Here is a 15,592-nt window from a genome sequence, read left to right as displayed (position 1 = left end):
GCGAGCTGGTTTCGTGACGGGGTGTTGGGTTGTTGGGTTGTTGCTTGTTTGACTAGCGTCAGAAGTCACACCAGAAGTTGCCCTTTGACCTTTGATGCGGGGTCATGTACCTCCAAAACAATTAGAGCTGAAGGCCTGCATTCCACACCGGTGTGGGAATAGCAGCAGGGCTGGGCCTGCAAGAGAGCAGAGAGTGCGTTTGGTTCTTCTGGAGGCATGGAAAGTCATGGAAAGTGCATTCTCGAGCGTACAACTCTCTGCTGGGACAATCGAAATTCATATTTGCATAGATGACTGCGAAACAGAAATTTTTTGGAGTGCGGACCTGTAAGTCCCACAGTTAAATATGCGGGCAATTGCGCATGTTATATTGAGTGTCCAGAAATAATTGGTAATAACATGAGAATTGGTTGACGTGAAGGGCTGTAAGCCACATGACTATGGGCATTTCAAAACCAGCGCGGTCCAGCTGAGGGTCGCATTTAGCTCGACTTCTAGCTGCACCACAACGTTTTATTGCATTATTCGCTGTCATTGTTTCCTACATTCAAAATCGATATCCTATGAAAGTATTTGTATTGAATATTGATGCGTAACTACTCGAACCAGAATTTCTCTGGTAAATGGTTGAAGCCATTGCAGTTTCCTTTATGTACGATTAGGATGTCTCATAGTAGCCTATGTGGGCATTTTTATGTTGTGCACAGTGCAGTTATATCTTTAGTCTACTACTTGAAGGGCAGGTTTGTAAAAATAAGCATTATGTAGCCTATGCAATAATCAAATATTGTTATAGGTCCCCAGTAGTCGGAGCTCTAAGGTCATATAGTCGGTCATTTAGGTCTACAGTAAGCTATATGGCTGCACTGAGCACCACCGTGCCTCCAATGTGCAATTGTCTTGATATGTTCCGGAACCTTTTCCCTCCACACCGACTCGCGGGAACACCGACCCCTTGGTGTTCCGGGACCTCATCATTTACAAATTAAGCACTGGTACTTATTTGGTAACTTATTTGTTCCTGTCTGTATGGGCCTCTGTCGTCTTTGACGATTTGAAAAGAGTGTTTGGGTATTTCTTTCACTCCCAATGCATCTTCCAAAGCAGCAAGGGAGACGAGCAGGGAGAGGGGGAGAGATAATAACAAAATAGAGAGAGGCAGACAGTGAGGGGGGGAGAGAGAGATCAGTACAATGGCAGCGCTAATGTCATCTCCATTCATTAAATATGAAGCCATCACAAGGCATACAGCTATTGTTTTTATGCTCTTCTCAGAACATGGCATTCTACCCTTTCTCTGAACCTCAATGGAGAGTCTCCTGGAAAATGTCTGCATGGTTACACCAAGCCGTGTGTGTCTTCCTATCATGTTGCGCCCTTAATGTGCATCGATGAGTGTTTGCATGCTGTGGATTGTGCATGGTCAGTCTAGCAAATACGATAAAGGGATGTGTACTGAAACCAGAGAGTAAGAACATTTAACCCCAATTTCCACACAGACTGACACACACAATTATTTGTAGGTTTGACAGTTGGTGCTGCTACTGTGAAGCTTAACCAGACATATGGGTGGGGCATTGGGAGGGAATGGGTGCAGAGGTGAGACATATAGTGACCCTTATCTACGGCACACATACACACACCTTGCCAGAATGAAAACTCAATTAATCCCATTCTCTGATGGATACACACTCGGTCCACCCTCCTGTCTGCCTCGTCCATATACTCAATCTGGCTTATCTGCTAGATGTTCATGTGTGCAAAAGGGGTTTAGTGTGTGTGTGGACGGGTTGGCAACCTGGGCGTGAGTAGAGAGGTAGATGGGAAAACACTTGACATTACTTGACATTTCTGCTTAAAAAAAAAAAAAAATACACTTATTCCCCATTTACAGACGAGTCATAATTCAAAAAGTTACCTACATTTTCAATTTCTCACCATCTGAGGAAACACTATAGAGTCATCTTGTCCTCAACAAAGCATATCTTTATTCTCATAAACATAAGGTTTTTCAGGAACACAAACAGTCACAAGCACAAACACTTTCAGTCTTTTTTTTTTTTGGACACAGTCACCGTATTTTGTGAGCCGAACACATTATATAACCTAATGTGTGATTTGTCACACGTTCTGACTTCTTGTGCTGACAGTCATGTATTTTTTCATCTAACTGAGGAAAGGAGAGTCTGACCCTTAATTCTGTCACTTCCTGGTTTGTGTCTAGGGCTAGAAACAAAGGACAAGTCACCGATGGAACAGACTCAGACATGGCGTTCTATGAACAGTAGTATATTTTACCAACTCAGTGCGATATCTGAGCATCAATGACTTGCCCTTCATTCACAGTCCTAGGTTTTGTGTCAGACACATAAGGACAGCTCTACATGGCTTTTGTTGCCGGTTTTGGCAATGATATATTCATCTCTTGTTTCCCTCCTCCACTGTGTGACAGGACAAAGCAGCTGATTCACTAGTTACTCTATGTAAATATATATATTTTCTCAATATATCTATATATTCTTCTATCTATATAAGTCTATATAGTATATGTATAATTTGGTAGGGTTTTTAAAACATTCAAGGTACATTCACTTGACCCTGTGATTTTTTTTTTCTCATATGAAAGATACACACAGACATGTTAATACAGCTACTTGCCATGTAGTAATGGCCTCCCGACCAGGAAACAAGACATTAAGCATCCCCCCATTAGAAGAAGCAAACAGAACATAAAAAAAAAAGTCTCAGTGCTGGTTCTTCAACGACCAACCACAAGCATAAATATACTAAAAGACCTCTGTATTAGCCTAGAGTATAAAATAGCATATTTTTCTGGACTTGACGACAGTTTAGATCAACTCTATCCTTACAGAGTTTGGGTGCACACAATTCCACAGGTGCGTACATTAGCTGGCAACAATAGGTAGGCAGTTTGATGGTTTCCTTCGCATATTTACTAAATCAACAGATAGTATTCTGTCAGTGGTTAAAAGCTTAAAAGCAAAATTCACTTCTACAATCACTAGTGTGAATAGACCCTTGGCATATCACAGAAAACACATATAGGCATTTATTAACAAGTCAAGGAGATTAAACTTGGCCTTCAGAGGACCATGCTGATTATGAGCCACATGACGCATGGATACGATTTTTTCAGAAAGGCCACAAGGATGTCACTTGGGTGCTGGTTAAGAAGGTGCTCCTTCCTGGGTCGAAGTTGAAAGAGGACCCTAATACTGCCCTCAGTGGGACTGTGAAAGTTTGCAACAAGTTCAAGTCATAACTGAAGATTTTGAATTTCTGTTACTGGAGCAATGTTACATAGAAGGGTTGTACAGTGATTGATTTTTCAACCGATAATAATCAAAGGCCAATAAATGAAATGTCTGCCAGTGTGACAGTAGACAGTATGCCCTTGTTATGAGATTTACATTTCTCAGTATTTTAACAGTTTTACTGTGTCTGCTAGGTTATAAATTACCCTTTAATGACATAGTTAAATAAGCAGTAGAAAAAAATATCATTTAATTTCCAACAGGATATTAAATACATACTTCCAAACAAAATGAATTCCAAAAACTGAACAGTGCAATCAAAATAACCACATGAAAAATAATATACTTTATAAAATTGGATTCTCTGATCTAGAGAGAATATCCCTCATGAATTGTAGCACAAAAATCAATTTTCACCATTGGCTTGATGTACTTTTCCCCTTTTTTTAGGAACAAGTCAAATGCCTCAGTTGGTGAAAGATGAAACTAGTGCTAAAACACATGAGAGAAACTCTCCATCCCTGTGCTACTGACTATTGTTAGGACTGAGTGTGTATGAGGAAGAGCCACAGTGAAGGGCTCGATGCCCATCCAAGGGCTAGGCTGGCTAGTGTGGGCTCGGGGCAGGAGTGTCCAGGTCCCCCTCCGCCTCCCCCTCTCCCTGGCCGGAGTAGGACCTCAGGGCGTCCCAGAGTAGGCCGGGCTGCTCACAGTGGTGGCGACTCCTCCAGTGCTCTATCACCCCCTCTTTAGTGTCCAACACCTCGCTGCACAGCACACAGTTAAAGGCCGATCCTGCCGCAAGGACCCCGAGGCCTCCGCCGCCGTCCGGTGATGAGGGGGTCCCGCCGTCCTCCCCCTCCCCTCCGTCTCCGCGGTGGTGGGACAGGATGTGCCTCTTGAGCTTGGAGAAGGAGAAGAACTCCTCGTCGCAGCTGCCGCACTTGACCAGGTTGCGCTTCTCGTTGAGCTGCCGCCAGTAGTGAGCGGCGTGCTTCACTAGCTCATCCTCAGCCTCGCGGCCCCCCCGCAGGGCCTGGCCGTCATGCAGCGGCACCTGGACCTCCTCGCCGTGCACGTAGAGCAAGTGCAGCTTCATGTCAGCGAAGGTGGGCGTGATGGCCTGGCAGCGGCCGCATTTAATCTGCAGCTCCACCGGGTCTTCGCGATCTTGGCCCTGCTCATCTGACGGCTCTGGTGAGTTGGCCCTGGGGAAGCGATATGGAAGATGAACAATGGAAGAATGAAACAATATATCACTGCTTATTCAACACTTTGTTATGAGGCAGTGTTGATAAAATTGCTTTTCCATGATAGAGGCCCTATCTAGCAATCAATCAATTTCTTTAGCCCTCTCATCTATCTTTATGTTGATATCCATACCAAAAAACAGCTAAAAGGTCATGGTCACAATGAAATAATGCTGAAATGTGTTTTTGAGAAATCTGTCTCTAAGCATTCATAATCTTACCCCTCAACAGGTACATCATCCTCATGCTGGCTGATGGAGGGCTCCACAGTCAGCACCACCTTGTGCACCTCTCTCAAATGACTGAAGTACACTCCCACGTATCCAAAGGCCTTCTCGCAGAACTCGCAGCACAGGGTCCTCCGCGGGCGTCCCTCCGAGTGGTGAAGCTTCATGTGGGTGCTGAGGCTGCCGGAGTGGGCGTAGGCCTTGCGGCACACTGGGCAGACGTAGGGCCGGCTGTTGGTGTGGCTGTTCATGTGGCTCTGGAGGTGGTGCTTGAACTGGAAGCAGCGGCTGCAGGTGGGGCAACGGTGAAGCGGACGGCTGCCTATGAACACTCTCTGATGGGAGGCGCCTCTCAGGTGGAGGGTTACCGGGGCCGGTTGGGGAGGACAGTCCAGGGCCTTGGTTGTGGTGGCGGAGAGCTGATGACCCAGTAGGAGCTCCTGTTCTTGGCCATCTGAGGTAATGGCAGGCAAGCTAACCAGCTGGGGAACCGTCTCCATAACCAGCATGGGCTTGGGTCGGATGCTGCGGTACTTCTTCGAAATATCAACTTCCTTTTGTTTGGAGCCTGGAACAACCACTGGGGGTTTTTCGGGGACCCTCCTACGGAAGAAAGACAAGGACCTCTTCTTCCGCGCCTCAAATGCTAGGATGTCTTCCATTGTCTTTCTCTTCCTCCCCCTCTTCTTGCCAGGTGGTTTCTGGAGGGCTCCCAGCACAGGCAGGAGTGTGGTCTTGGCCTGGGGCTGTAGAAGGGAGTTTGGCACCTGGTTGTGACTCAAGGCTTCAGCTGTCTCAAGGGTCTTGGCTGTGGGATCTAAGGGGCTGCTGAGGCCCGTCTGGCTGGAGAAACCCTTCTTCTCTGGGGACAAGGTGCTGAGCTTGGCAGCTGGGATGAGGGTGCTCTTCATCTTCGAGTAGGGCAGGATGGGCAGTTTGCCCTTGGGTGGGGAGGGGATAATCTGGACCGCTTTGCTGAAGATGGCCGGGGACAGGACAGTGATACTGCCTGGAGGCTGGGCTGCGGCAGGCTTGGTTTGGCACGGCCTCAGTGTGGTCTTACCCCCTTCCTCCGGGGCTTTGCCTGGGGAGCTTTTGGCAGTAGCAGGGGGGTATTGGAGGTTCTGGAGAAGGCCGGTTGTAGCAGGCCGTTCAGAGCCATCCGGTGCTCGCTCCAACTGAGAGCCCGGATATAGGACAGCATTGTCTGGGAGCAGAGCTGTGACGGAAATCTCAGAGGAGGCCGGATCAATCAGGATTACCTGCTCTGAAGGTTCCACCTTGAGGACCAGGTTTTCCTTTGTGTCCTTGGACTCCAGTTGATTTTTCTTCATCGCTGATGACGGCCCCACCGCCACCGACCTCATCCGTGTTGTCACAGCAACCTTGGAAGGCGTTTTCACCCTGGTGGCTGGTGGCGGTGATTTCACCTTTTCTGTGGTCCCCTTGCTCCTCACTGGCTGGTATCTGGGAATGGGCAACTTGAGGTTCTTTTGGATTGGCTGGGTTTGTTGCTGTTGCTGCTGTGGCGTTTGAGAGGAGACAGAAGGGGGCAGCGCCACCAGGGAGAAGGTGCCATCCTGACCCGCTATCTGCATCAGTGCATAGTTTTGGGTGGGCACGATGATGGACTTGGGGCTGGAGGCGGTGGTAGCCTCGGGGAGGGCAGAGGGAGGCTGGCAGGACAGGACCGCAGGGGAGGGGGAGGGCACCATGGCCGGGGCCTTAGGGGCGATGCTCCGGAACTGGAGGCTCTTCATCTGGCATGAAGGGCTGGACTCACTGGCTGCCTACTGGAACACAAAAACAAAAACAGGGTTGTAGTTATTGGTCTGAAACTAGCCTAATCAGCCTTAAATTGCTCTTATCAGACATCAAGTTTCCACATCAACAATGACTTCCAGCATTGCAACATAATATGTAATTGCAGTCTAAAATCTCTTTTTGATCCAACATAATTTCTAGGAATAACCGAGACAACTACATGACCTCCTGCTGTATTCTGCCAAGGTTATTACTATTAATGCAGCAGGATCTCACAGCAGAGGGCCTCAGTTTCTTTAATGGTGTCATTACAGTACAGCCCAAGCTGAAGAGAAGGAAACACACACTGTCAAAAACACAGGCATGTCCAGGAGTGTGACAAGCTGCCCATTTACCCATGTCTCTCTGTACACACACACACACACACACACACACACACACACACACAGCAGAGTCTCTCTCTCCCCCCAGGCCCAGGACAGAGTGCCCCCTTTGATTTGGGCTCAGCATGCAGCCGTGGTTCATGCTGGGGCTCGGCGGGGTGCTCCTTGTACCCCCCCTCACTTCCTGGAAGGATCAGCCAGTGGAGCGTGAAAGCCGCCCAAGGGCAGGATCTTTACCAGATGAAGAGGGGCTTCCCTCTCATCTCCCTCCCCACACTGACCAGCACCGCAGCCTGGCCAAAGGCACTAAGGTTGCCCCCGACAAAGCCCTGGATTCACTCTTTCACCCCACACTCACAAATAATGTTTCACAGTCGCCCACCGGGGGTGATGCTTTGAAATAGTGTATCTTGCCATTGTGAATGTTACTGTGTTGCAAAAAAACACACTAGTGAATTGTGCCTATGAGGTAAGTGTTTAACCTCAGAATGAATCTTTTGAGTCTTTATCTCAATCTTTTTTACAGTTTCCATTCATCAATCAAAAGCCACAGGTATGGCTTTAAAAAACAAATGGTAAAAAACCTTTCATTTATATCAATACTGTATCTTCATATCAAAAGGAGGGAGAGATTACAGTGGAATGCTTCAAAAGGGCCTAATAGTAAACAGATTTTGAGGTTTGAATTTCACATTATGATCTGACTTTCAATAGCAGCCTTTGATACGGGCATAGTTCCAACTTCACTCTGTGATACTAATCGACAAAAACCGCAACAGTCTGGATGTGTCACAAAAGGCAAATATTCAGCAACATGATTTCTCTTGACAAAAAAAAAAGAAAAAAAAGAACACTATTCGTTTTCAAAGGACTGTGGGCAAGAAGCTTTATAGGTTCAAAAAGAGGGGGAAGAAAAGAGAAATAAACTGAAAAGGGCATATTGTTTAACAGCTGGAAGTATTTCTGTGAGGAGAGATTATTTATACAGTACCCCTACCGCATTACGACTCCATAAAGCTGGAGATATTCCCTCTCTGTGTGGATAGTTGATTCCAGTTCGACTGTGACTTTGGCCGAAACACTGGGTGGAATAAAACCGTGGGATATGGATTCCTCCGGGGATTTGATGTGGCTATAGAGGGTAGGAGAATGAAGGGGGGGGGTTGGCCCAGACAGGCAACCCATGGCGGTTCGTTCCATCATGTGAGAGTTTACAGTTGGACACGAGGGGGAAAAAGGTGTGTGTCAACAGCTGTAGAAGGAGGCAGCGCGCCTATAATCCTTTTGTCACAGGCGATTCAGCGGAGACGTCAGCTGACACCAACTCATTCCACGCTAAAACAAGTGGAGCTTTACACCTTTCTCTCTCATTCCACTTGGAAAAGTAGGAATGCTAGAAGCCATTGCAGTGGGAGCCCAGACAGTTTAGGGGAATGTTCCATTTAAGCTATTAGAAGACATCTGAAATCCCAAACAAACAAACAATGCGTTTCACACTAGACGATGGGACTTTATTGAATTTCTTGTCATGATGTTGGGAAGGTGTGCACTTTAGCTGATAAGATAAGGAGCACTGATCGCACATGAGGTAATTGGATCCACAACGACCCTCAATGTAGTCTGTAAGTGTGCACCATTTTATCACAACACAATCAACAAGAGGCACTTGAGCTGCCTAACTGTCCCACCGATTGTCCTCATTAATATGCAAAGGTACATAGCAGCAAGGTGCTCTAAAATCTAATAAGATCATTTGCTCTATAAGGGGAACCTGTGGTGGAAGTATGAAGTTTCTGTCATGTATTGTTCTTGAGTTATTCACAAGAATGTGTCTAAATACAGACAGACAGACAGACGCCACCATTATGACATAATGTCCCACCATGGTGGAGGGACATAAAAAGAGGCAAAAGGAGCCGGATAGCCAATATTTATTAAGCTAAAATAATTTCCAATAGTCATATATCACTGTATGATCATAGGATTTGAATTTCATTTCATCACAAGACATTTCTGTGATGTGATCCACACAAGTCTTATTCTCACTTTTCATTCAGCAATTTGTCATGAATTCTTTTCTGTGAGCTCAACTTTCACTAGCACTGACTACTGCCAGTCTTCACTTCCTCACTGTCAGGAATTGTAACCTTGCCCATTTCACACTAAAGGGGTCCGTCCAGATGTGAGTCGTGAAAATGAAACTTGTTCAAAATAATCTTAATGGCTCAATTGGATTGAGAGACGAGATATTGAGTCCTCAAAACTGTAAGTCAAGACCCATTATTTTATGGTCAGATGTTAGATGCTCCTCTGGTCTTTGGGCACATTAAGCCACAGTGATTAGTTCAGATGGAAATAAACGGTGCTGGCCTAATGGTGGTCGACCCAGTGTCGACCCTCCAGTGTGAACTACAGTTGTACTACACACACACACACACACACACACACACACACACACCATGGGCACACAAACGCACACACACTCTCAGAGCTCTACTACAGGAAGTGCGCTGATGGGGCAGGTGAGTGTGTGTGTGTGGGTGATGATGACACATCTGGTTATTCACTGTACAGAACGGGGCAGTGAGAATGCCTCCTTACAGGCCTCGGTCTATAAGCTCTCCATCGTTCCATCTATCCATCCATCTATCCATCCATCCATCATTTCCCTCCCCCTGCATCCCCTCCTCCCTCTTCCCTTCTCGTTTTGGGATCTTCCTCTCAGCGTGCGCCTCCATCTAATGAGCATGTTAACAACTCTCTCCCTCGCCCATTCAGCCACGGACCAACCTGAACGAGGGAAGAAGGGAGGAAGAGACGAGGAGAGGAGTAACCCGCCCTATCATCGTCATTCTCCATTTTCTTATGCGGATTCTTGCAGCATTCAAAAACAAATGAGACGGGGAGAAAAGAGGGAAACGGGCTGGAAAAAAGCCAGAGAGCCGCAGATGCTTAAGAGGCCAGCCTGTACACCTGCATCTGATCACAATGATCTAGAAACAGCAGGGAGGACAGCAGACACACGACGGTCAAACTACCGACAGTAGAGTAACAGATTCAAAGACAGCGGCTACGGTTACATGCAGAATGTTTTATCATCCCGAATGAATTGAATTTCTAAATGAACTGTCGACATGAACGCTGAATAAACTGATCTAATAAACTGTGTGCTTACATGCATCGAAGCGTGTAATCAGAATAAAAAGTTTTTTGACATGCGTGGTTGAAAAATCCTGCGTTCTATGCATTGTGTTCTGTACACAATTTTTAAGTTTCTGTTCTTTTTAATTAAGCAGCCATTTCAGCAGAATACACTCCTCCTGCACCTATTCAACTATGCATATCAAAAAAGTATGTATGTAACTGCAGCCATTCTTTCAAGCCTTTTGACTATTGAGGCATTCAAAAATTCTTAAATCTTTTAAAGAGAGCTGTATTGCCCGCGGACCAGGTCTGTTTTGTTTCTCCATGTTTTAGACTCTCCCAAAAACTCATCTAAGTGGATCAACATGTACATAAAGAATATTATGTATTCAAACCAGAGAGAGTAGTTGGTTTCACATGGCTATTAGCTGCTAATATTCTCCTATTGAATCGATTATCAAAAGGTTTATATAGTTTAAACAAAATTGCACTCAGAGTGGGCTAGTTTATTCTGTTTGAGGTTACAGAAGGCATTTTTATTCTGATTGGGGTATTATTGCACTTATTCATGGAATATTAGGCTGCATATAATCCCAGCTATTGAAACTAAAGAGAACGAGAAAGAGTAGGATGAAAATAAAAACAGCAATATGTTGATGAGGGTTTACCAAGATTAACCTCCCCAGCTTTCTTCTACATTCAATCCAGCCTCCACTCAAAGGCAACATGAGGCTGTTGTGGTTGAAAAATAGTGATTTTTCATTGATTAAGGGAATACTAAGTCATTGTTGTGCAAATACACAACAATGACATCAATCCGTGTTCAAATACACGACAAGAATCAGGTTAGCCTATATGTCTCAGATGCTGTTTCAATGATTGAAGATACCTAGACATTGCACCCCTATGGTTAACTTTTACTATTACTATGATTCAACTGGCCATGTCCTGCTTCTGTGGGGAATAACACAGTGGGGCTTGGGAGAAATGCACGGGGAGGTCACAGACGCCATTCAATCTGCCACTGGCTTTGAAACGCCAAGCGCTCTAATCTGACTGGGGTCAGAGGTCAGGGCTAGACTGAGGGGAACCTGGTTTCTGGCTGCAGGAGAGAGACAGAGGGAGAGAGAGAGAGGGAGGGAGGGGGTTGGATCCACAGAGACAGATTATCAGGTAAGGCCAGAAGGTGAGAGGTGAGGTCCTGCTGTTTATGTTGGAAACAGGTCAGGGTTGAGCAAGAGGGCAGCGCTGGGACGGGCCAGGCATCCACCTGGAATGGAATGGATATGAAATGAAACGGTATGAAATGTACTCAAGAAGCTATACACACACATATATATATATATATATTCTGCACACACCCTCAAAACTGGACCTGGGTCACATGAAGAGGCGGTGCAGCCAAGGCCGATGGGCTAGCCAGCCGAAACAACCTGCCTATTGTTACAGAGTAATACGATTTTGCGAGCAGTGACAGCTCCGTTTTGTGAAATGTCAAAACATGGATAACGCTGTGTTTTGGTAGCATCCCTGATGCATTCTCCGATTCCTCTCCGCTTTTTCTTGCACTTGGCCAACCACTGTTTAAACTGCGGAGTCCAGCGCTTTACTCCAAAACTATGCAGACTGCGGCTTGGGCCCAACGACAAGACAACCTGGTCTATATCAAGAAGGGTTAGACAACCGAGAAAACTTCCCATGCGAAAATGTCATCCATCGGACAGTGCTTGTTTACAGTAGAGAACGGGAAAAGGGAGACAGGCAATGTTTTTTTTCTATAGTAAAATAAAATACAAAAAAAAGACATCCAAGGAAAAGAGAAGTCTTGGGGGGAAGCGGAGCAGACTAGTGAGAGGTTTGTTATCTCCCTTGTAGGTGAGAGCAATGCTCATCTGGGACTCAAAGATAGAGCCTGGAGATGGAGGGGGTCTGGAATGAAGTTAGTGTGTGTGTGTGTGTGTGTGTGTGTGTGTGTGTGTGTGTGTGTGTGTGTGGGAGGGAGGGCTAAACACCCAGCAGAGGCCAAGCTCCCCCAGGTTTTAGCCCAGATGAAAGGCCAGGATCTGGGCTAGATAAGAGGGCAGATCGCGGGGGGTCGGGGCCAGCCGGCTGTGAGAAGCCATGTCCAGCGGCCATGTTCCCCCAACCTCCTCTCTCTCTCTCTCTCTCTCTCTCTCTCTCTCTCTCTCTCACACACACACACACACACACAGCCACTGGGATTAGTGAGCGTGAGAGAGAGTGAGAGAGGTACAAAGAGTAAAAATACTTAAATTTCATCCCTCTCTCTGTTCTCTTAGAACTGTCAAAAACTCCAGCCAGAATGAAAACACAATAAAAAAGCTTTTCATGGATCTGGCAGCCCAAGAGGAAATCAGATCATTCCATTTTTTTTCCTCCTGAGTGAACTCAAGAGCTATCTGTGCTCGATTGCTTCTTCCTGCATGCATGCTAAGCACTCATCTTTCCTCTGTAGGGGTAGATATTCTCCAGCCTGAGGTGTGTGTGTGTGTGTGTGTGTGTGTGTGTGTGTGTGTGTGTGTGTGGTGTGTAGGAGAAGTAGGAACAAGGCTCTCTCTCCCAGGAGCGAAGGCGGTCAGGGGGAAAATGAAATCAGTGTTTGCAGAAGTCCTTGTTTCATCCCAGAGCTCTGCTGAGTGAGAGGGCCAAGGAGGAGAGGGAGACTGTGCATGTGTATGCGCACACACACACACACACACACACACACAAAAAATGGAAATATGGTAGTCTACAGCTGCTCCTTTTACCCTTTTACTGGACAACAAACAGAAAAAGGTGTTGCAAGAGAGAACATCATATGGTATTCATGGCACACACACCTACACACACACATAAATGCACACACACAGGACCGTATGTCATCCACTGTCACCTGAGCAAATCAATGGGAGAGAGAAATCCATTCCAATTAGGACCCCGTCGCTCTGCCCTGCATGGGAATGTAGATTAATCGATAGAGAAATCCCACTGCTAACGACAGAAAAACCCGCCGTTCCTCGAATAGAATACGCAAAACCGAGACTCCAGGCGTTTTGCTTTCAATGACATTTACATCTAAAAAATACGCTAATCCATCGTATCTCTTTTCCAGGTATAGATATACCTAGGTAAGGTGGAAAACATTCCTTACATAGCTTAAGGATTTCTGAGAAGTGGTAATTTCCAGAAATTCTTGGCCCTCAAAGAAGAACGAAGCACTTCCCTTTCGAGGCAGGATGCTGTAAACCCCTGACGACCAACGACCTCTGACCCGACGTCCAACAAGGCCATGTGTCATTCCCGGGAAGCTGTCATGTCTTCAATCATCCGCGCTCACAGACGAACCAGATGAGCGTGCACACAAACACGCAAACAATCGGTCACACGCTCACTTCGATGACGTGGCTGTCGGCTCAGAGCCGAGCGGTGTCGACGTGGAATGGAGGTGACATCAGTGTGTGTAAATGTGCGTATAGTGTGTGTGTTCAAGGTCTGATGGGCTAACGTGAAGCCCTTGGGCGGCCGGTACTGTGTTAGCCATCCGGACTGCGCTCGAAACTAAACCTTTACCTGACCTTTCCCTCTGCCGTGACATTTGGACCCTCCTGAATAGGTCAAACAGCACTAAAGACTGTTGAAGAAATGGAAGTGGGCTGGAAAAGAAGAACAAAAAGGGGAGAGGGCTGAAGTGTGTCAATGCAGGGAGATGTTAGGAAGCATAGGGTGTAGGGATCTAGTAGTGGAGATAGATAGGGGAAAGAGAAATCTGGGAGGGCAGGGGGCACAGACATCCCAGACAAAATGTTGACATTGTGGGTAAATTCTTTGGTCGTGAACAATAGTAGGCTCTAAAAAAGTTGAAATGTTGATGCATAATCATGCAGTTTGGCTAGTGTTAGAACGCGGTTGTGAGTTTATTCCGCTGAGTGACCGACAAGAACATGGCAGCAAATGATCATATGCTGGTGTGCCAGTGCGGAAGTAGATAAACGTGAAAAGGAGGACACCGGTGGACGCAGGATGCAGAATGTAGGACGTAAGATGCGGGATGTCCTGGCGGGCCGGTGTGGAAGCAGACAACAAACATCTCATCAAAGTCTAAAAGAGGGTCATCGGCAAATGTATGACATGGGACACAGAATGTAGGATGTAGGACGTGACGTAGGATGCAGCCTTGTCATATAGTATGACGACATTAACCGTCGCACAATATGATGAATTGAATTGCACAGTCTGTGGGGAGATTTAAGAGGACTCAATCCCCCTGTCCATCTCCCTTCGTCGTTAGTGTTCGTCATTTGTTAATTTGTTTCTTCATCCCTGCCAACAGATATGTGGCATGTGCGGAAATGCACTCTCACACATATATTCACATGCTCTTTGAATACCTGTTCACACACACAAACGCAACCCTCCCATAGAGTTGGATCGCAAAAGAATTTCAGTCACGTTCAGCCCCGCTGGAGGAAAAGTGATGCCAGCGCAACCTTCACTGGGACACTAAGAAAACACCTGCGTTCCCAGTCCCACCTTAATGATCACTCAACGCAATAGGAGAACTCATTTAATGGGAGCCCTAGAAGGAAGGAAGGAAGGAAGCTGCCGGCTTGCTAATTTTAGGCACTCTGCATCTCAGATGAAACGGTAGAAAAGGCAGAGAAGAGGCGTGGAGAGGCGGAAAACTTCTCTCTCTCTCTCTCTATCTCTCTCACTTTACCGACTTTCTGTATCATGTCTTCCTAACTATCATTACCCCCTGCATCCATCTCTCTCTCGCAGCTCTTTGATTCTCTCTGAATCACTTCTCCCTGTCTGCCTGTCTCTAGCCCTCCCTCTCTCTTCCTCTTCCCATCCTTCTCTGTCTTTCTCCCTTTTCCGTCTCTCGTTCTCTCCTTTCTTCTCACCTCCCTCCCCTCCTGTCGGTACCTGAGTAAATAAACAGCGTTGTGTGTGATGCTAATTAGAGCAGGTTCAGGGACGTGATGAGCCCAGAGACAGATAAACAGCGAGGCGGGGAGGAGAAGAGATGAGATTGGGGGGGTGGGGGTGGGGGTGGGGTGGGGGGGTGGAGGTAACCCACCCCAAGGGCAACACAACACAGACACACAAACACACGTCAGCTTAGCGGTGAAGGACAGACAAGAGTGGTTTCGGCTTTCAACCCAACTTAGGGCGGCTTTGAAGTGAAGGGCAGTAGCAAGGCAGAGGACTTTGAAGGGGCTGCGTTGGAGTGAAGGGCAATAGCAAGGAAGGGGGCACTTGGTGCAGCTTCAGCCGCGGCGAGAGCGAGGGAATGTCGTTGCAAACTTCCTTAATGACGTCTGCTCCTAGAGACCCGCTGCGAGATCAAAAGAATATGCAGATGATCCCACCACTTCTCCTCCTGTCGAGGTGAGGTTGGGCTTCTAAAAGCAGGTCAATGCAAGGCAGCTTGTTCTTGTTTTGCATAAAATGGCCTTTCTGGGGTGGGTAAGCTGCTGGGTATGCAGGTGAGAAGATACTATTAAAAAGGAGAGACAAACCCTACAGGATGAATACAAAGTACAAAC

The 15,592-nt window shown here is 46.6% G+C and overlaps 1 protein-coding gene across 2 annotated transcripts in view; it reads right to left on the bottom strand.

Moving 5' to 3' along the window:
- Positions 1 to 3,505: 3,505 nt before the first annotated feature.
- The window catches only part of znf438 (zinc finger protein 438), a 35,156-nt gene continuing 23,069 nt past the window's right edge, over positions 3,506 to 15,592 (bottom strand). The window contains exons 3-4 of one of the 2 annotated variants that reach the window (XM_071896928.2): positions 4,747 to 6,545; positions 3,506 to 4,483 (exon numbers count right to left, since the gene is read on the bottom strand). In XM_071896928.2, coding sequence (XP_071753029.1) covers positions 3,883 to 4,483; positions 4,747 to 6,512 — 2,367 coding nt within the window. In that variant the 5' untranslated portion in view covers positions 6,513 to 6,545 and the 3' untranslated portion in view covers positions 3,506 to 3,882. The remainder of the gene's footprint in view (positions 4,484 to 4,746; positions 6,546 to 15,592) is intronic. The other variant, XM_071896929.2, reaches the window with a different exon arrangement.

Source organism: Centroberyx gerrardi, chromosome 22, assembly GCF_048128805.1.
Source record: "Centroberyx gerrardi isolate f3 chromosome 22, fCenGer3.hap1.cur.20231027, whole genome shotgun sequence".
NCBI lineage: Eukaryota > Metazoa > Chordata > Actinopteri > Beryciformes > Berycidae > Centroberyx > Centroberyx gerrardi.
Note: the sequence above shows the minus strand (reverse complement) of the source record. Positions and strands in the feature narration are given on the sequence as shown.